The sequence below is a fragment of the Tiliqua scincoides genome, chromosome 5 (assembly GCF_035046505.1).
Source record: "Tiliqua scincoides isolate rTilSci1 chromosome 5, rTilSci1.hap2, whole genome shotgun sequence".
NCBI classification, from domain to species: domain Eukaryota; kingdom Metazoa; phylum Chordata; class Lepidosauria; order Squamata; family Scincidae; genus Tiliqua; species Tiliqua scincoides.
This window is the reverse complement of record NC_089825.1, coordinates 107,139,950-107,160,192: the sequence shown is the minus strand read 5'-3', so window position 1 is coordinate 107,160,192 and position 20,243 is coordinate 107,139,950. Positions and strand designations below refer to the sequence as shown.

Below are 20,243 nucleotides of genomic sequence, written 5' to 3'. Positions count from 1 at the left end.
TGCTCAGCAACACAGCTGTGGGACTGCAGCTGCTACAGAAGTCAGTTCTGGTGTACACTGGACACTTTCCATTCCAGTGTGAGCCTAGATGATGATACTAAACTCCTGCAATGATTTTCTGTATTTGAAAGATTTTAGAGAGACTTAGGAATGTGTCTGGATTTCTGTATTACTGTATCTAGCTGCCAAAGCTCAGCAGGCAGGTAGACCTGAGTTCTGCATTGGGAAGTCTGGTAGACATGGGCTCCAAAGACTATTCCGGCTGTTGTCACTTTCCCCCTGCCTGTTTATACCCCATTCTGCCCACCCCATTGCCACCCCCCACTCTATTTCACCCCCTCCCTCTTTGGGAAGGGGCCCAAAAGAAACTTTGTACCCCCTGATAAAATTCCTCTCAGTGGCCCTGTCTGCCTTATTCTGAAATGCACTAAAACCTTCTTGGGTTCTCTCAAGGTTAGCATTGGAATCTAAGGTCCAAGTGACGCTTGGCAAGCTGCAGGTTCCTAACTACTTGTGTGTCAGCTTGTGCAGAATGCTGACTGGCCCCAGGTGAAGGGAGCATATTAGATCTGCACAATTCTCAGTGCTGGTAGCAGTTCCATTTACAAAATACACCTGGTAGCAGGTGTATTTTGGGGTGCAGTTCCAGGTGCTGGCCTGAGATCCGTGTATTTGAATAATAACAGGTTGCTCCCAAAATGAACTTCATCATGGCTCTGGACATAAAGACTGAAACAGAACCAAGAACCTCATGTACAGAAAGAAGCATACGAAACTGTGCAGGTGGTGATCGAAAGCTACTGCAGAGTTGGTACCATATTAGGAACAGCATGAGATATGGAAGCTGCACTTCTAAAACCAGAAAAATCTAGAAAGTTTATTTGGACACCCTGCCCTCATTAATTCATTTCATGACACATACAGAAAGAAACACAAGGAAAACTGTAAACCAGTGGGCTTCAACCTTTTTTGTGCCATGTTTCCAATAAATAAATACATAAATACAAGACTGGGAACCCATAACCAATCCCACCCCCATCCCAGGACCTAATCCAACTGCCACCTGTACCTCCCGCCACCTGCCCTGTTTTACCCAAGAATAATCCTGTGAAGTAGCAACCTGAGCAGAGCCGGCCTTTGGAGCTGTGGGAACATACAGCAAGAAGAGGCAGTGTAGGATTATATCAAGCACTCTGTTTTGATAAGGCAGTCTCATGATTGAATTGGATCCAAGCCCTCTCTTGCACAGGCTGTGAAAGGTTGCCACAACCCTCTAAATGAGGCTTTCTAACCCACTGGGGTCATGACACACAGGTTGAAGAACACTGCTATAAACAGGCCTTGATTTTGTTATGATTCTAGCTCTGCTGTAACTGGTTATAGTGTATTGTATGATTCCTGTAGACGGAGATCTTGTGCATGTCAGCTCAGAACTAGGTTTCACTGACTGCAATAAAATTTGTTACCATGTAACAGCAGAAGCCTCTGCATTTCTACGCAGAAGTCAGTTCCATTTTGTACAATGGAGCTCACTCCCTATAACTGTATAGAATTGCAGCCTTAATAAAACAATTTTCTCTGCTGAACATGAATCCAATATTTATGAATTAGCTTCCAGCTGCCTTGTTCTGCTATACTACTACTACTACTACTACTACTACTACTACTACGAATAATGTTATGGGTGATGATGATGAACAGCATAGAGTGAATACTAAATGAAGGCCAATGAGTACTAGCATAGAATGAATACTAGAATAGAATGAATAAATACATGAACAGCATAGAATGAATACTAAATGAAGGCCAAACTTCGTTATCTGCTTTACTACCAGATAATACAAAAGCAAATATATGCAACACGTTCTTAATCATTTCTCCTTCTGAGCTGATCTTTGCTGTTCAATTCAGGCCTCAGGATAATTATGTAGCATTTGGGGAAAAAGATACAGCCCAGCAACCCAGCAGTAGACACCAAGATAGAGAAGATCTCCACAGCCACCGTGTACTTTCCCTTGGTGCTCAGGTAAGGTAGAATAAAGGACAACCACACACTGCAAAACACCAACATGCTGAAAGTGATGAACTTGGCTTCATTGAAACTGTCTGGCAACTTCCTGGCAAAGAATGCTACAGTGAAACTGACTGTAGCCAGAAATCCCAGATATCCCAGAACACAAAAAAACATAGTGATGGAGCCTTCATTGCACTCCACTATAATTTCTTCAGTCAGAGAGTCCATGTCCAGATGTGGGAATGGAGGAGCAGTGCAGAGCCACACAGCACAGATACTGGCTTGAATGAGGGAGCAACCAAGGACTATGGAGTTGGCCATTCTTTTCCCCACCCACTTCCTCATCCTGGATCCTGGCTTCGTGGCCACGAAAGCAAGAACCACAGTGACGGTTTTAGCCAGGATACAAGAAACAGCCACTGAGAAGACAAGGCTAAAAGATGTTTGTCATAAGTAACAGGTCATTGCCTGAGGCTGGCCGATGAATAGAAAGGAGCAGAGGAAGCAGAACAATAAGGAGACAAGCAGAGAGTAGGTGAGGTCTCTGTTATTGGCTTTGACGATGGGAGTGTCCTGGTTCTTGACGAAAATCCTGAGCACCAGAACTGTGATCAGTGAGAAAGACAACACCAAAACACTTAACGTAAGCCCCAAAGATTCTGTGAAGGAGAGAAAATTGAGGTCCTTGGGGAGGCATTGATCTTGCTTCTTGTTTGGAAATTGACCTTCTGGACAATTGACACAGATATCCATGTCTAAAACAATAGAACAATGCCATTTTAATGTTTTAGTCACGCTACCCCTCTGTGTTATAATTCTGTATCCTCTGAAGTGGACACTTCCATCTCTTCTTTTGGGGTTTGGTTGTCTCTCCAACTCTCTCTGAAGTATTGCTTTCCTTAAATTGCTCAAACATTTGGACTGCTTACACAGGTAATAGCAAGCCTTTTGATGCGTTAAGCCAGCTTAATTCCAGTTGCCATGCAAGCACCTTCATGTTAAGCTCTCACCTAGGACTGGCAACCACCTGTCCCTTCACTTTTCTGACTGTCTCCCCTTCTGTTTCACAAATACAACCAAAAATCTTGGTACCTGCATAGTTGGACAGCCATTACTTTTGGCAACACACCCCATCTCTTGGAATTCCATGATGATGCCTCTTTCTGTGAATCAGCTATGCCTACTGTCTCATTCTTGAGCTTTCCTCAAAGCTTAGGACGTCTGTCAAGAGGGATCATTTGGAGGGATAGACTAGCTCCCCCACTGCATGTGAGTGAAGTGACTTCAAGTCCCACTAACGGACTTACTCCTTGCCTTAGTTAAGGCTACACAGAGCCATAACTCAGTCACAGCCTTTTGTCATTGCCCAAACCTCAGGAACTTTCCTCTCTTCTCCCCTTTTGCTATCCCATCTTTAGTCCTCTTCCCTTCTTTCTCACCATCATGAAATCTCCACGTTTCTAACCATAGTTCCCTCTCTATCATTCCCCTCTCTATAATTCCCTGTGTTTGACTCCCTCTCTGTTTGCTCCTCCACACTTGTGCCATTATGCTTCCCTTTCCCTTTGAAGATGGTCTTTCCCTCTCTGTTTATGTCCTTTCACATTTTGAAAGCTTACTTTTAGGACCTAGTCATATGAAAGACTAATGCTCCTAGTTTTGGTCCCCCCTTTTCTGCTTTGTAAAACTATCCTCACATTTAAGAGTGTTATGGTTGCACCATCACTCCTGCCTCCCTCATTTTCCCTCCCCCCAAAAACTCCAGGGGGGCCTGTATCAGTGGGGGTTCTGTTCCAGATACACAGGACTGTTCCGTTTCAGTAGATATGCAGGATACCCCTCCCCCCGCATACTGGACCCTCTGGAGGTGAGGGGAGCTGCTTGTCTGAGCTCCATAGAGGCCTCAGTGGCTTCAGTGAAAGTCTCAGTAGCTTCCCCGGCCCTCATAATGCCTTTTAAAGACATGAAAATGCAATTTCCAATTTTACCAAAAAACAGAAGTGAATTTTTTACCTAAGCAGCTATTTTGAGCCCCAAAGAGGCCGTAGGCAGACACACATGGACTCTGTGGGGCTCAGAAGAGCCTCTGGAGTTTAGGGGATCACAGCTCTGCTCGCGGTGTACGGGGTGGGCGGAAGGCCTGCATCTGTGAATAACTGAAACCACAGATTGGGGATCCGTGGAATCGGGGACTGCCCTGTATTGAGCTGTATAATTAATTACTGCATGAGTAAACATATATAGGATTGTGCTGTATGTCTCCTACCCTTCTGGTATGAAATCTTCCCTTCTGGACATGGATGACAATCGTAGCAACAGAATGGCTCCCCTTCCTTCTTTTTCCTGCTGTAACCTGGAGAGCAGTGGTCATTGCACAGAGCAACAGGCAGCTCCTGTGTATAAAGAGAGGAGAAAATGCATTGCTCCTGATAAACAAATGTCTGTCTGCATCTGAGATCAAATTTGTTTGGTGGGTGAGGACATATATTGTAGCTAAATGGGAGCGATCACAGTGCCTTAAACCTGAATTGCAGAAATACAATACCAGACACCTGATCAGAGCTTTGGAAAGGAAAAACTCAGTATCAAATTGGCATTCAAAGTGTTCATAAGAGACAGACCCATTCCAGGCTAATTTGTTCTGAGTTTTCTGAACTTGTTAGACCAAGAAGTCCAGGGCACCAATACAAGCAAAATCAGCATTGACTTCCCTTTGGTTGGGGTGTGAACACTCAGCTGCCCATTTTTAACAGCCCGCTGTGTTTTTTTAATGTGCTCTGGCAGCACAGCATGCGTTATGGCTATGGCAGAAGGCAACATGTTATTTAGTGTCAGGGCCTAGGAGGTAAAGGGGGTAATTTGTACCCAGGCCCAGCATCAGAAAGGGGGCCCAGAGCCAAAGAAGGGGCCTAGAAAGATCCTGGGATGTGACATTTTTCTATCTCACTTGAACTCACTGCCTATGCATGATGCTGGGGTACAACCAAGTGCATGAAGTGTTCACTGCTGCTGCAAGCCATGCATACTGGCCTCAGCAATGCATCCATGACCCTTTTGAACACAGTGTCAAATCTGGGAGGAAACTGGCCTGCCACAGTAGCTCTTTGGCTTGTGGATCCCATAACCAGGAAGGAGTGTATAGACGCTCAGGGACTCAGATGTGGGGCTACTGCTGCTGCAGAAGTCCATTTTGGTTCATTCTAGTGTAAGCCTAAATATGATTATGCTAATTTTCTGCGATCGATTTTCTAGAATTCAAAGATTTAAGAGAGAATTAGGAGTGTGTTTGGTTTTCCATACTACTTTATCTAGCTGCCAATGCCGCATGATCAGGTAGACCTGGGCTCTGCATCAAGAAGCCTGGTAGACCAGGGCTCCAAACACTATTATGACCATCAGTACCCTCTCCCTGCCTTATTTTGCCCCTCCCCATTCTGCCTGCTACCCTTGCCCCCCTCCTCCTTGGGAAGGGGCCCAGAAGAAACTTTGTACCCCCTGATAAAATTCCTCTCATGGGCCCTGTATAGCGTGGTCTGGCTGTCACTGTAAGCAGTGAGTGGCTGGGACCCGCCAATGAGCCCTGGTGCAAGTAAGTCAGCACCAGGGCAGGTGGGAGGCAGGAAGTGCTCAAAATGGTTAGGGAAGGAGAAGAATGGGGAGGAGACTGTAGTGGGGATGGGGGTGGATCAAAGCTAGGAAGAGGGCGGTTTTAGAGGTAGCAATGCCACTGATAACCTATCCCCCATTCCAGCCTCAATCCACCTACCCAGGTCCTCTCCAGCAAGGCAGCTGGCACAGGTCCTTGGGCCAGCAGGAAAGCATCCAGGACCTGTGTCCCCCCCCCATGCAGTGTGTGCTCCAGCGTTGCAGCTATATTGGCATGGGGGGGGAGTTAGGTAGAATTGGGCTACCCATTGCTGTGTTTTATAATTAAGTTTTGTGCACCCCTAAGATGTGATCTTGCCATGCAGAAAGATCAAGGGGTATTGCCTAGGTGGTAGATTTCAGAATTGTTTATTTAATGGCAAAAAGAAACCCATCACAAAGTATGCATAACATCATGAAAAATAACCATGAATCAGAATGGCTGAGAAATTGACTGGGTTGGGCTGGTTCTAAGAGGTTTAGGCTCCTTTGCAAGGCAGAGTACAGAACAAGTAGCTTGACCCTGGCCAGGAGTGGAAATAGAGATGGCCTAAGTGGGGAAGTGGCTCAGGCCATGTGTGCATAAGAGAGTCTACCTGGCCATGTGTAAAAGGCAGCAATCTTGGGTAGGAAGAGTGTCCCAAGGATGACATTTTCTTTTGTGTTTGAGATGTTGGCTTCTGTAGCCAACTGCCATTCTTCATGTTTGAATGAAATAATGAATACCTGTATTCACTTGCGCCTTAAACCTGAATGTGCGCCTTAAACCTGAATGTGCATACAATTCCAGACATAAAATATGTCCCTTAACACACCACCTTGACTTTTGGAAATAATCATATGTAAAATGCAACGCCATTACACTGCACACTCAATCCTTGGTTAGACGGTTATGTATATCATGCAGCTTACTATAGAGTGCAGTGGATGGGAGAAAGGTGGGTAACATTTTATCTCATATCCCATTCATACGATGAAGCCTTAATAGTGAATATTTACATCCAGTTCCTATATTTCCCATTTAGCTTTCCATCTTACAACCTAAAGTCAGATCCCACCTGATTAAACACGTAGTGCCATGTGATGGCCTCCTGATTAACAGTTAACTCTTTGCCTGAGGGAGCCTTTGGGTCCATCATTCCTGTTTTCACTCTCATGAAGGATTGGTTTGGGAAAGTCACCCAGTTGATCAGGTCAAATCCACCTGCTAATTCACCCTCTTCATCAAAAGACACTGTGTCACCAGCACTGTTGTTAAATGAGATGCTTCTCAAGAATGCGTGAAGCTGTATCCAAAGAAGTAAAAGAAGACATTTGTTATTGGATATACTTTTTGGAAGACTATAACATGCATGCATGGGAGAAATTTATTTCCTATGCTGGGACCCTGTACATTGGCCAGTGACACATCTCAGCGAGTCAGCAGACAAGGAAGAGGGAGACGAGCGTCAAGGTGCAACAACAAGAACTTTAGCATAGAGATATTTTTACAATTATGGGGGGAAACAAAAATAAAAAGTAAAGTGATATTTGTTCAATAACCGTGCATGAACACGGCTCTCAACATGAACTGTTACTATGTACATGGAAGAGAGAGAGAACACATGCAATCAAAAGGGGAAAGGGGGTACAAGACAGGAGAGGAAAAAGACAGAAGGAATGTAAGCAAATCAACAGGGTTATGCAGGGGAAACTGGTGGCTAAAGAACCAGGGATTTTGTGGTAGCTGGAAGAAAAGGAGAGAAAACCTGAAGGGGGAAAGAAGTGAGAAATGCTGGCCACAGAAAAGAATGTGGCTCAGTTACCATTCTCTGTAGTTTGATCCAAGTACAACAGGAATGAAGTGAGCCCCCACAGTGGGCTGTGAAATCATGTCAGTCGCTTGCGGAATTCAGATTGCCCACATGCAACACTTGGCAATGTGAGGGGTGCAGGCATCCTGTCCCCGGCACCTCCCATACACTTAAAACAACAATCACACACTAGAAATGAAAACAATTTGGTATACATTAGGTTCTCCCAAGGCCTGAATGGTAGAACATTCTCAAATATATTTATGAACTACAGTTCAACTATATACTGTTGTTTGAATTACACAACACTGCTTTGTGAGTAAGAGTCAGTATATGGATAGCCCAATCCAATGCCAGGCAGTGCCAGCGTCCTGCGCGCTACCCCGGCAATGGTTGTCGCAAAAGTGCTGAAAGGTACTTTACCATGGTCAGGCAACGTGCAGCACCGGTGGAGAGGCCAGCAGACTGGCAGGACACTAGAGAAGAGCACCTGGCAGTGAGTATTCCCACAGTTAGGTGAGGAGGCATTTGGTGGTGGGGGAGGAGGGGAAGCAGGGAAGGGAAGGGGGCAAAACTGGGTGGAGGGAGGGTGAACCAGAGGGCGGTTTGGGACCAGAAGAGGGGCAGTGACAGCAGCAGAAGCTGCCACTGAGTCTTATTCCTGATCAAGAGCCATGGAGCTTGACAGGAGCCTCCTCCTCCTATGTAGCTGGCACAGATCTGAGAACAAGAGACCTTATTTACGTGGAATATTACCTGAGGACATTGCACACTTGAAGGGAACAGCCTACATTTGTCCCCCGTGGCTCTGAGCTTGGGTTGGAATGAGGACATCTTCTGCAATGCTCGTGCTACAGCATGAACCGCATTGTAAATGCTGTAGCTGTGGGAAGTCATGCTCATTTCAAAAAGGGTCCCTGGGAGGTTCTCCAACTTCTCATGGCCAGTGCAAGTATCACTGCTCTCCTTGCCCTCATCGGAACGGGAAAATAAGCAATCAAATGCATGTTCCCAGAAGATCCTGAGAAAATCATCTCCTTCTTGTGAGTCAGGATGTAGAGACGGAAGGAATTCTGAAAACCCCGGGACTTCATTGGAGCGGAATGCAAAAGACAAGGCACCATGGAAGACTTCTATATCAAAATGTCTGTCTATAGTCGCAGATGAGAAATCCCACCGGGCTGTCATAATCCACACTTTCCCTATAGAAGCATCTGTGACATTTTCTAACATTGTATGCAAATATATTATCCATTTCAAAATAGTTGTGGTTTCACATTCTACACTGACAACCATTACTTTGACATCAGAACTGATTAGTGACATCATCCTAGACACATGGGGGTTTGCTAGGTTTATAGTCTCCAGTGATTCTGCCACTTCCATAAGTTGAGCAAGCACTGGTAATTTTTTACTGAAGGCTGTACAGATTCTATGTTCAGACAGCATTTTTGTCATGTTCTCTGCAAATTTTTTCCCATTGTCATCATCCGAAACAACGAATCCAACCCACGTCCATTGGAAATGTTGAAGTAGACAGGCAATCCCTCTGTACTGATGTGTTTCGTTAGGGACTATCCGGTAAAAGGAAGGAAACCGTAGCTTAATATTCCTCACAGGAACTTGTACACAGTAGGCAATCTAAGTAAAATATAATAATAACTTTCAGAATGGGGGCAGAGGAGAATTGATGCAAAACTGTAATGAATCAAATAAAAAATCAAATACTGTAATGAATCAAATCAAACTGTAATGAATCAAATCAAATACCTGCTGAGAAAAAATATATATCCTGAGTTAAAAGGCTCACTATTATTATTATTATTATTATTATTATTATTATTATTATTATTATTATTATTATTATTATTATTATATAATAATAATAATAATAATAATAATAATAATAATAATAATAACAACAACAACAACAACAACAACAACAACAACAGTATTTGTATACTGCAGTATTTATATTCCATGTGAAGTCCTCCACGACTCTCCCCCAGGGTGTCGTGCAGTCTGCTTATTGCCCCAAGAGGTAATAAATTGATCATAAACCCATCCAGCCACTTAACACTTCTCAGCCTTCTCCTGTTTCAGTAGTCAATTGCTCTTAAACATAAGAGCTTCCAAACCTGATAGGTCAGTTTTGCAAACCCCTTTGAGCCATGCTCCAGCCTGAGCCTCCCTGACTTAGCTTGAACACAGGAGCAGGTCTCCTTTACTGGGGTTTCCAGTTCACATACCAATCACCTCTGGATTAGCTCCCACAACCAAGTCCCTTTGTTCCATCAGTCCAATAATCCAGTCTGCTGTAATAGATAGGATTTATTGAAGAGAAAGTTAAAGAAATAGTTATACAGACAGGCACTGCATCCATCATAGATTTCAGAATTAAGATTAGAGCATTTCCGTACAATACAACACTCAGTAATAATAAAACACTAAAGAGCTAACTCCTAACTATCACTCACCAAAGTCTTACACTTTCAGGGTTCCAGTTCAACCCATCCTTGCTGCAGTCAGGGCGGGTCCATCTTGGCAGAATGCTCAAAAGCTACTATCTGGTCAAAAGCACTAATATCATTAGATGGAAGGGATGTGAATGAATAATAGCAAGTGAGCAAATATTGTGAATCTTTTCTGTATTTTTAGCCCACTTTTCCTAACTATAGTCAGATTAAGTTCAATAATAAAACAATGGAAGAGAAAGGAATCTAAATCACCCTGCAGCATTTTTAGAAATATATTTATGTTCCTGCATGTAAGTGAAAAAGGACAATAGTGTCCAAAAACAAAACTTTTTGGCTCAAATGCTCTTTTACCTGTGGAATCTTGTAGATGCTCAATTGAGTAGCCATGTGAAGCGAGCTTTCAGAATCCAGTCCCCCAAAGACAGCTATCAGATGCTGGCGCTTGTCACATTTGAAGTTGGGGACAATCCTTTCCTGAGTGGAAAGAAGTTTCAGGGTGTTCTGATGGATCATCCTGGCATTCAAGTAACCGTCATAAATTTGGAATCCGAGACTGACATTTGGTAGCATCTTCAGGTCCTCATTGATCTCCTTCACAGCAAATGCTAAGGACAGGACATGCTGGTAATGCTTTGGGGCTGGACTAAAAGAAGTGTCACATTTTGTAAAGACTCACATTGTAAAGTGTCTCATTTTCTAAATTCAACAGTTTTCTTTCTTTCTTTCTTTCTTTCTTTCTTTCTTTCTTTCTTTCTTTCTTTCTTTCTTTCTTTCTTTCTATCTATCTATCTATCTATCTATCTATCTATCTATCTATCTATCTATCTATCTATCTATCTATCTATCTATCTCAGTGTTTCTCCACCAGTGTTTCTCCACAGGTACCACCAGCGGTTCTTGAAGTGGTGTCTGTTGGTACTTCAGAACCCCTGGACATCTGCTGCCCAGCAGCGAAACCAGGAATGTGATGCCAAAAACCAGAAGTAACTGACGATGCATTGACAGTTACCTCCCGTGGTACTTCGAAAAGGTAGACAATGTGAAGTGGTATGGTGGAGGACAAGCCTTGAGAAACTCTGATCTATCTGAAAGCATTCCCATCCTGTATACATTATCATAGTGTCCACTGTCATTACAACCAGAAAAAAGACAATAGGACATCAACATAGGACATCAACAATCTTTCCTGACCTCTAAGATTGACCCAATTCATACTTAGGCAAACCTATTCTTTTTTCCCTTCCTTCTCCACACCATAAAGTAATGTATAATAATGACCTCATACCAGTTCTGAAATTAAATAACATTCATGGACATAGTTCAGATCAACTGCATGCCTACCTTTCTCATGTCTACTTTGCTCCATAGCATTGTCTGTATAGTTGCTAATATCAGTGTTGACCATTTCCACTCATGCCTAAAATAAAACACCCTAACAACTGCCTCCTAAGTTGCTGAAGAGTTCAGGAAGAAAGCCTTCTTCAATTCCTTCCCCTGCCCTATATTTTGCCCTGTGTGGGATCTGCCCACTTCCTCTAATTTCTGCCAGCGTCTATTGCCAGGAGGTTAAGCTTCCCATCTGAGGCTCTCATGTCTGGTGCTTCTCTACTTAGCACTATGTGGAAGAACAGGTAGCAGTTGCTAATTCTACAAAAAACAAATGATACCCTTGACCAGTACTGGATGTATTTTAAAGTATAGTAAGAGATATATTTAAAAAATGGGACATCACATTCTAGTGGATCTCTGTAGCAAAGCTGAAATCTGTTCAGTGAATGAAGCACAGATTCGGAAAGTAGTTAAATGAACAGGTGGGCCACCTTATTTGAAATCAACCTTATTATTCAGAGATATAGGTGGCTTAACACCTAACTCAGTAGATAGCTCAGTGCTAGAACATTTGCTTTGCATACCAAAAGCTTAAGACACAGCATCTCCCATTTAAGTAGATGAAGTTTCCTCTCTGAAACCCTGGAAAATACCAAAACTGGGTGGACCAACAATCTGACTTGGTATTCCAGGCAGTTTCCTACCTTCCACAGAAGCCAGAAACACATTAAACATCACTGGAAAGAAGTAGTGAAAGACACAACATGTGTAATATTAGAAAGAACAGTCTTCACGGTATAGAAGAAAATAGATTTATGGAGCAATCCTAAGAAGGTTTTCTCAAAAATAAATCATGTTAAGCTCAGTGGAACATATTTTCTAGAAAGTATGTTCATGATTGTAGCTTTATACAATAACATCTACACCCCTCTCAAAAAAAAAAAAAAAAAAAAAAAAAACAGCCAAAAATCATAAGCAGACCACACTTTGAACATGCAAGTTCTTCTGTTATATATCACTAAAGGATATGATCTGTGTTGCTGAATGTTATTGGGGTGAGTGGGGAGGGGGAAATGGATGTCCTTACAGGAGTTCATTTATCAGCTTGGTTTCAGGGTGTTCACTGAATGAAATTTCCTCAAATAGGCAGCCATACTGTGAAACAATTGCTCCAAGGATTAGATTCCCTCTCTGATGATACTTGTATGGAAACATGGAGGGATCAGAGATGGTGCACATAGCAGTCTGGGCCTTGCATGCAGCTGGAGGAAACTGAAGGACCAGAATGAGCAGCAGCAGTAACAATATCCCTGCCATTTGGGACAACTCTTCTCAGAATGTCCACACTCTCTCTCTCACCCACCAGTAGCCCAGTTACGATTCCATTGGTCAGTGTCTCTAGAATCTGTTGCTGTCCTTGCTGTTCACAGTTTCTTAATAGAGGAGTACAGCACAGGGGTGATATCTTATGTAAGCATTAAGAGTTGGCTATCATTTGTGCTTGTGCCTTTAGACAATCCATGTGGGATTTGCCTGGATGGAGCATGGCTAATAGTAACTGAAGTTAATTACAGTTTTCCAAATTATCAATCCAGACAAGAGTGCTAGTTGAGGATAGTTTGCATCAGACGACGGAAAGAAAATATTTGTTGCAGCTCAATGACTTGGTGGGGCTTAGGGATCCAAAGAGAAATTTTAACTAAAAGATTATAATACTAAGTCCCAAGGAGCGAAACAGAGAGGAAACTGATGATTCAGCAAAACGTTCCACAGCATTGCACAATTTGGTGATATTCTCTTCCCCTGAATTTAACTCAAGTGCATCAGAGGAGAACATGGGAATTGAACTTCATTTTGGTCAATTCCTTCCCAGCTGAAAAATTGTGGCAAAGCATAATTTCACGAGCCCTAATTAGGAAGACTTGCTCTGTTTCATTTAAATATCATCACATTCATTCCTATGGAAGGACTTTATTTTCATTTGTTGACCATTTGATCCTTCCATGGGGGGGGGGGGTAGAGCCAACAAGCACATGATATCTCTGAGTGGATATGGTTTTTAAGAGTATTCTGAGTGCATATTGTTTTTAATTAAAACAAAAATAGGTTGACCCGAATGCGCTGAGTATTCTTGCTATTTCATTGTCTGGCCTGTTAATGATTTGGGTGCAGACTGCTCAGGCAGGGTTGGCCTCCCACAGGCCTTGTGTACCTGGGTCACTGTTCTGCTCAGCTGGGAAGTGACTGACTCTTTGAGTGAAGTGGATGAATGCTCATAAGTGCTCGTTCTGCCGGCAAAGGCCATGTCACTTGGTGGACCACTGCACAGGCACCAGAAGCCATTCAGCATAGCCTGGAGCACCTACCCATAGTACTGTGATGCACGGTGGGCAGGATGTTTCTGTCCTTGCCATGGAAAGCAGAGAGCCTCTTCCTCTGCTGTGCAGCAAGGCTAGATGCAGCTACCCTCACTGAAGTTAAGAGTGCAGAGCTACAGGATGTAACCAATGGGAGCAAATGGACAGTGGAAAGGCTGTCAGGAGGAGGACCAGATGGGGCAGAGGGGTCAGGTCTCCTGTGTCTTCCAAGGAGTCCCCATTGGTCGGTGACAACAAAGGCCAGAGGAAGCGAAGCTGAGAGGAAGCCTGGTTTGTCAGAGCAATCACCCTCCCCACACTAGTTGGATGGCATAAAAGAATCCTTGGCTTCCTTTTCATTTTGTGAAAATCCATGACCAACGTGACTTTCTTGCACAGCAGTTTTGAAACCTGTGAACAAACCACATTCTGCTAACTTGGAGTAAGCAAGATGGCAAACGTCCTCCTTTCTTCTTTTCCTCACTCTTCAGGCTATTGCAAAATCCCCAGGTTTTCAGGTCCTGTTCCCTTTGGGAAACTTTCCTGATTTCCCTATACTCCCCTCCCCCTTCTTTCCCCCTGTTTTCACAGTTACACATCCCGTTCTCCTTGGTGGGACATCCTCTTTCTTCTCTTTTCTACCCAGAAGCCACTTACATTTAGTATCGGTTATGGAATTGCTGCATTTTATTTTTTATTCCCCCCCCCTGACAATATTGCTATCCCTACAACACAAGTTATTGCTGTATCTTTAACCTCATCTGTCTCCTTCTTTCAGGTCATTCCCCTGAGTTGTGCCGTTGGCCATTGCACTTCATCCGTGCACAGGGAATAGACTTCCCCTGGGTGCACATGCTGCATGTCTCTTAAAAGCATGTCCAACGAAAATGGTGCAAGTAAGCAGCCACCCAACAGGGTTCCACATGACCTGGTATTAAGTTGAACCATCTCCCTTCCCCTCCATGCTGCTAGCCATGATGACATTGTGGAGAACATGCCACAGATTGTGACAATATCTCACTGGCCCCTAAGTTCTGAGTTAGAGTTTAAATGAAGGGGAAACCAAAAACTGCCAGTCCAGACACGATGTGCACTGTGAAAGTTTATATAATAACAGTGATGAGGATGATGGTGCTGAATAGCGTAGAATGGTGCAGTGTTGGGAAAACAGTGTTGTGGTTTGACTTGAGGCGAGTCTCTGAGTCGCTACCCCGTACGACTCCACTCCAAAGAGTCCTAATGGGGGCATTTTCTGAGTCTCTGAGTCATCCTTTAGTACAGCCATTTTCAACCACTGTGCTGTGGCATACAGGTGTTCTGTGAATGGTCTGCATGTGTGCTGCTGGAGTTTGGGGGAAGTTCATTTATTAGTAGGGCCATTAGGGAATGTTCGAAACCCACCCCCCCCCCACCAACAGCATGGTGTACTTTGTCAGATATCAAAAAACGGATGGTGTACCTTGGCAATTTTATTATCTTGTCAGTGTGCCATGAGACTAAAAATGTTGCAAATCACTGCTTTAGTGACTCTTAATGGACCTGAGTCAGGTTGCCACTCCCCATTTGAACTGTGGAAAAAACAGGGGTGCTGTGCGTGTGTGTGTGTGTGTTGGAGTTCTCTTCCCATTGTCCCCGTTCAACTGTAAAGAGGGAGGAAGGGGTGTGAGTGACAGAGTGAGAGCGAGGACAGAAGCGGCAAGAGGGAGGAGGAGGGTCACAAGCAGCAGCTGGAAGGCTGACCAGGATGACCCAATCCTTGCAGCTCTACTCCGTATTCAGAAGTAGTACACTACTGCAGCCGGTCATTCAATGAGGTTTGCTCCCCTGAATAACAACGGAGGCAAAAAGCCATGAGGTTGAAAAGCAAAATCCAGCAAAAGAATTTCTCCTGCCTCCCTAGGCTTTTCAGCCAATGTATGGCAAGAACCCCCTTGGGCTCCTCCACCTTAATTCCCTCAGCAAATACCAATATCCAAATGCCCATAGTTTGTCCAATGATCACTGGTTCCTTCCTTCCTATCAGAGGTGGGGAAAAAGAGCTCACTCCTGCCTCCCTCCCCTCCTCCTGCCCAGTTCATTAACCCTTTCCTGCCTCCTGGCTGGAACTCCCTGCTGTCCAACGTCTGAATGCTTACCCTTTGAGGTTTTCCATGTGACGAAAACAGTAAGCAGGCAGGCACCCCCAGACACAGGCATGCATGGAGATGAGTACCAATTCAGGAGGATCCTCAGTTGAGTCTTTTTCAGAGTTTTCCATGCGTGCGACTCATGAGAAACCAAAAAACGGGCATTCACAACTTGAGTCTGAGTCAACTAACTTGAGTTCTCAACACTAGAATAATGAATGAATGAATGAATGCCAAATTAGTACCTACTTTACTCCTGGAGTTTACAAAAGAAAATGTACAAAGCACATTTTGTTTAGTAATTTCTCCTTATTAACTGATCCTTACTGTTCAGCTCAGGCCTCAGGATAATTAGGTAGCATTTGGGGAAAAAGATACAGCCCAGCAAGCCAGCACTAGAGGCCAAGATGGAGAAGATCTCCACAGCCACCGTGTACTTTCCCTTCGTGCTCAGATAAGGTGGGATAAAAGACAACCACACACTACAAAACACCAACATGCTGAAAGTAATGAACTTGGCTTCATTGAAACTGTCTGGCAACTTCCTAGCTTGGAAAGCCACAGTTAAGCTAACCATAGCCAGAAATCCCAGGTAGCCCAGAACACAATAGAACATAGTGATACAGCCTTCATTGCACTCCAATACAATTTCTTCAGCCAGGGAATCCATGTCTAAATGTGGGAATGGAGGAGCAGTGCAGAGCCACACAGCACAGATACTGGCCTGAATCAGGGAGCAACCCAGGATGATGGAGTTGGCCAGTCTTTTCCCCACCCACTTCCTCATCCTGGATCCTGGCTTGGTGGCCATGAAGGCCAGAACCACAGTGACGGTTTTAGCCAGGATACAAGAAACAGCCACTGAGAAGACTAGACTAAAAGATGTTTGTCGTAAGTAACAGGTCACTGCCTGAGGTTGGCCAATGAATAGCAAGGAGCAGAGAAAGCACAGCAATAAGGAGACAAGCAGCAAGTAGGTGAGGTCTCTGTTATTGGCTTTGACAATGGGAGTGTCCTGGTTCATGATGAAAGTCCCAAACACCAAAACTATGATTAGTGAGAAAGACAACACCAAAACACTTAATGTTATTCCCAAAGGTTCTGTGAAGGAGAGAAAATGTAGGTCCTTGGGAAGACATTGATCCTGCTTCTTGTTTGGAAATTGACCTTCTGAGCATTTGACACAGGTGTCCATGTCTGAAAAAAAAATGAAACAAATGCCTTTTCAATGCCATCAATATGTACAATAATTGTATAATTAATGGCAGTCATATAATTGATGGCAGTCATGCCATCAATTTGTATTATCATTCTGTATGCTTTTAAGTGGATACTTCCATCTCTTTCTTGGGGGTTTGGTCAATACTTTCTGAAATATTGCTTTACTCAAATCACTCAAACATTTGAACTGCTTCCACTAGTAATAGAGAGCCTTTTGCCGTGCTAAGCCACCTTTTTTCCAGCTGCCATCAAGCACATTGATGTCAAGCTGGCACCCAGGACTGGCAACCACCTGCTCCCTTCACTTTTCCAACTGTCTCCCCTTCTATTTCACAAATGCAACCAAAGATCTTGGTACCTGCATAGTTGGACAGCCGTTACTTTTGGCAACACACCCCATTTCTTGGAATTCCATGATGATGCCTCTTTCTGTGAATCAGCTAAGACTACGGTCTCTTTCTTGAGTTTTCCTCAAAGCTTGGGATGTTTGTTAAGAGGGATCATTTGGAGGGATAGACAAGCTCCCCCACTGCATGTGAGTGAAGTGACTTCAGAGCCCACTAACAGACTTACAGTCCAATCCTGAGCATTGGGGTCATTGGGGCAGCCCTGCATCTGTGGTTAATTGAAACCGTAGAGAAGAGATCTGCCGATATGGAGCCCACCCTGTATTGAGTTGTATAATTAATTACTGCATGAGTAAACATATATAGGATTGTGCTTTACAGTTCCCAAGCCCCATGCGCAGGGCAAAGTTCCACGATGGTGCCCCCCATGTGATGTTGCCATCCCCCCTCCGCACGCAAACCCTCCCCTCTTACCTGAAGCTTATGCAGCCTCGCGCTACCCAAGTCTACATTGGGGAAGCTTCCTGTGGCTTCCCCAATGCTTGAAACTGTACTTCTGGAAAACCGGAAGCACAGTTTCCAACCCCGTCTGGAGCCTCAGAGAGGCTTCCACATGGTCCTGAAGGCACACGTGGCTCCACGCTTGGGACATTTGCCCCACAGACTGAATGGGAGGTCTGCCACTGGTGCTGTGTGTCTCCTACCCTCCTGGTATGAAATCTTCCCTTCTGGACAGGGATGGCAATCATAGCAACAGAATGGCTCCCCCTCCTTCTTTTTTCTGCTGTAACCTGGAGAGCAGTGGTCATTGCACAGAGCAACAGGCAGCTCCTGTGTATAAAGAGAGGAGAAAATGCATTGCTGCTCTGCTGGTAAACAAAGTTCTGTCCTCATCTAAGAATAAGTTTGTTTCTCTTTGGTGGGTGAGGATGTATATTCTGGCTGAATGGAAGTGACCACAGTTTAATGCACTGTAATTCAAACTGTGCGGTGTGGCTCTTTAGGGAGGCGCCAGGAACTCAAAGGGGAAGCATGGGATGTCCCCTCGCAGTGATACAGTCACCCCTGGGCAGAACAGGAGCCCGACTTCTGCCCATCATTTGTGCTTTTTTTTAAAGCGGAAGAAACGGGAGTTGCTCAGCAGTGAGAGTGGCAGCTGCCACCCCACCCTCTTCTCTCTCCACTCCGAGTCTGCCGCCTTCTGTGTTCGCTGCATGTTGTTTCCATAGTTCTTCGACGTCAACCCCCATCTGGCAGGTACAGTGCATGCCCAGTTTGAAGTCCTTTACCCTCGCTGACCTTTTCTGGTTCGTTCCTAGTTCCCAGCCTGGGATCGCTTCTCATCAGAGTGAAATCTCTCTTTTCAACCCCTCCCTCTTCCATTCCCCCCTTTTGATCTCTAAACATTCCCGCTTTCCTCCCCCTCCCCAAATAAAACGCTTACTATTTTACCAGTCACCAGGGGGTCTTAAAGTTGTTTCCATGCAGTTGGCAAAGGGGGAGGGTAAAGACAAGCATATGCTTTACTTGGCCAGGAGCAGAAAAAGGGTACTGTTTTTAAAGTGATTTATTAATCTTGTTGTTTGACTGAAGAGGAAAGGCTGTATTTTTAAAGTGATGAATCTTGCTATTTGAAGGGAATACTTATTAGCCATTGATGAAGTGATTGCCAGCCCAATCCTATACACACTTTCCTGGGAGAAAGCCCCATTGACTCTAATGGGACTTACTTCTGAGTAGACATACAGGAGACAAATCAGCTTCCTAACCAAACCCTGATCAGCTCTGATATATTTTCATGGTCTATTTTTTTTTTTTCCCCACCAGCTGCTGGAGAAAATTAATTTCATTAAATTAATAAAGGGTTCAATCCTATCCAAGGAGAATGGGAGAAATGACTACTTGGATTGGGGTCCACAGGGGTGTGTGTGTGTAATGTTGGTCAGACTGGGTGTTCACAAAGTTCATTTGATAAAACAATTCTATTGGTATGCTTACAAAGTTTACAAAAATGAGTCTTCCTGGACCAGACAAAATCTACTTATTCCAGCATCCTGTCTTCAACAGTGATCAGCAGCTGATCCTTTATAAAGCATGTATATTGCTGTATATTAATAATATATATTTAAGATCTGCTTTTTATTAATGATATGATTATTATGATGAATATTAATCTAGTTAATATATATTTAATATTCTATTATAATAAATATAATATTATAATATTACATTTAATATACTTAATGTAGTTAATATATCTGGTCACTTCCTATTTAATGATGTAACTTCCAGCCATCAGGAACATGATGGGGAGTCATGGCCAACAGCCATGGGGGTCAAGGGAGCCACTGACTGGAAATGTTTGAGTACCGCTGGTTTAATGAATTGAGGAAATACAGTACCAGACACACGGACAGAGCTTTGGAAAGAAAAACTCAGCATGAAATTGGCATTGAAAGCACTGATAAGAAAAGCAACAGAACCATTTCCATTCTGAGTTCGTACTGAATTTTCTGATCTTTGTTAGACTAAGAACTTCAGGGCATCTATACAAGCAAAATCAGCATCTACTTCCCACTGCTGAGTTACCCCATTCCATGAATTGAGGTATTTCTGATAACAGCGGGTATCTACTTCCCGCTGTTGACTTATCCCATTCCATTACCGTGGAGGCTGCATCTGGCCTCTGCAGGCCAGCGCACCTCTGTGTGCCAGCATGGCTGACCTTGGAGGAGTCACATCCAGGCCCATCCAGGCCGACGCAAGGGACTCAGGATTGCTGTCCAATACAGCTTAGTATAGAGTACAATGGATGGGAGATGGGTGGGCAACATTTTATCTCATACCCCTTTTATAAGAGATGATGAAACCTTAATAGTAAAATATTTCCATTCAGTTCCTGTATGTCCCTTTTAGCTTTCCATCTTACAGCCT

The 20,243-nt window shown here is 43.9% G+C and overlaps 1 protein-coding gene and 1 pseudogene across 1 annotated transcript; both read right to left on the bottom strand.

Moving 5' to 3' along the window:
- Positions 1-1,867: 1,867 nt before the first annotated feature.
- LOC136653001 (vomeronasal type-2 receptor 26-like) lies at positions 1,868-15,872 on the bottom strand (annotated as a pseudogene).
- A 164-nt stretch (positions 15,873-16,036) lies between these two features.
- LOC136653000 (vomeronasal type-2 receptor 26-like) lies at positions 16,037-16,936 on the bottom strand. The gene has a single exon (XM_066629927.1). The coding sequence runs from the start codon at positions 16,934-16,936 to the stop codon at positions 16,037-16,039; it is 900 nt and encodes a 299-aa protein (XP_066486024.1).
- Between the last annotated feature and the right edge of the window lie 3,307 nt (positions 16,937-20,243).

Excerpts from the sequence above, each read along its gene's own strand:
- LOC136653000 (XM_066629927.1), bottom strand. The coding sequence starts at position 16,936 with ATGGACACCTGTGTCAAATGCTCAGAAGGTCAATTTCCAAACAAGAAG.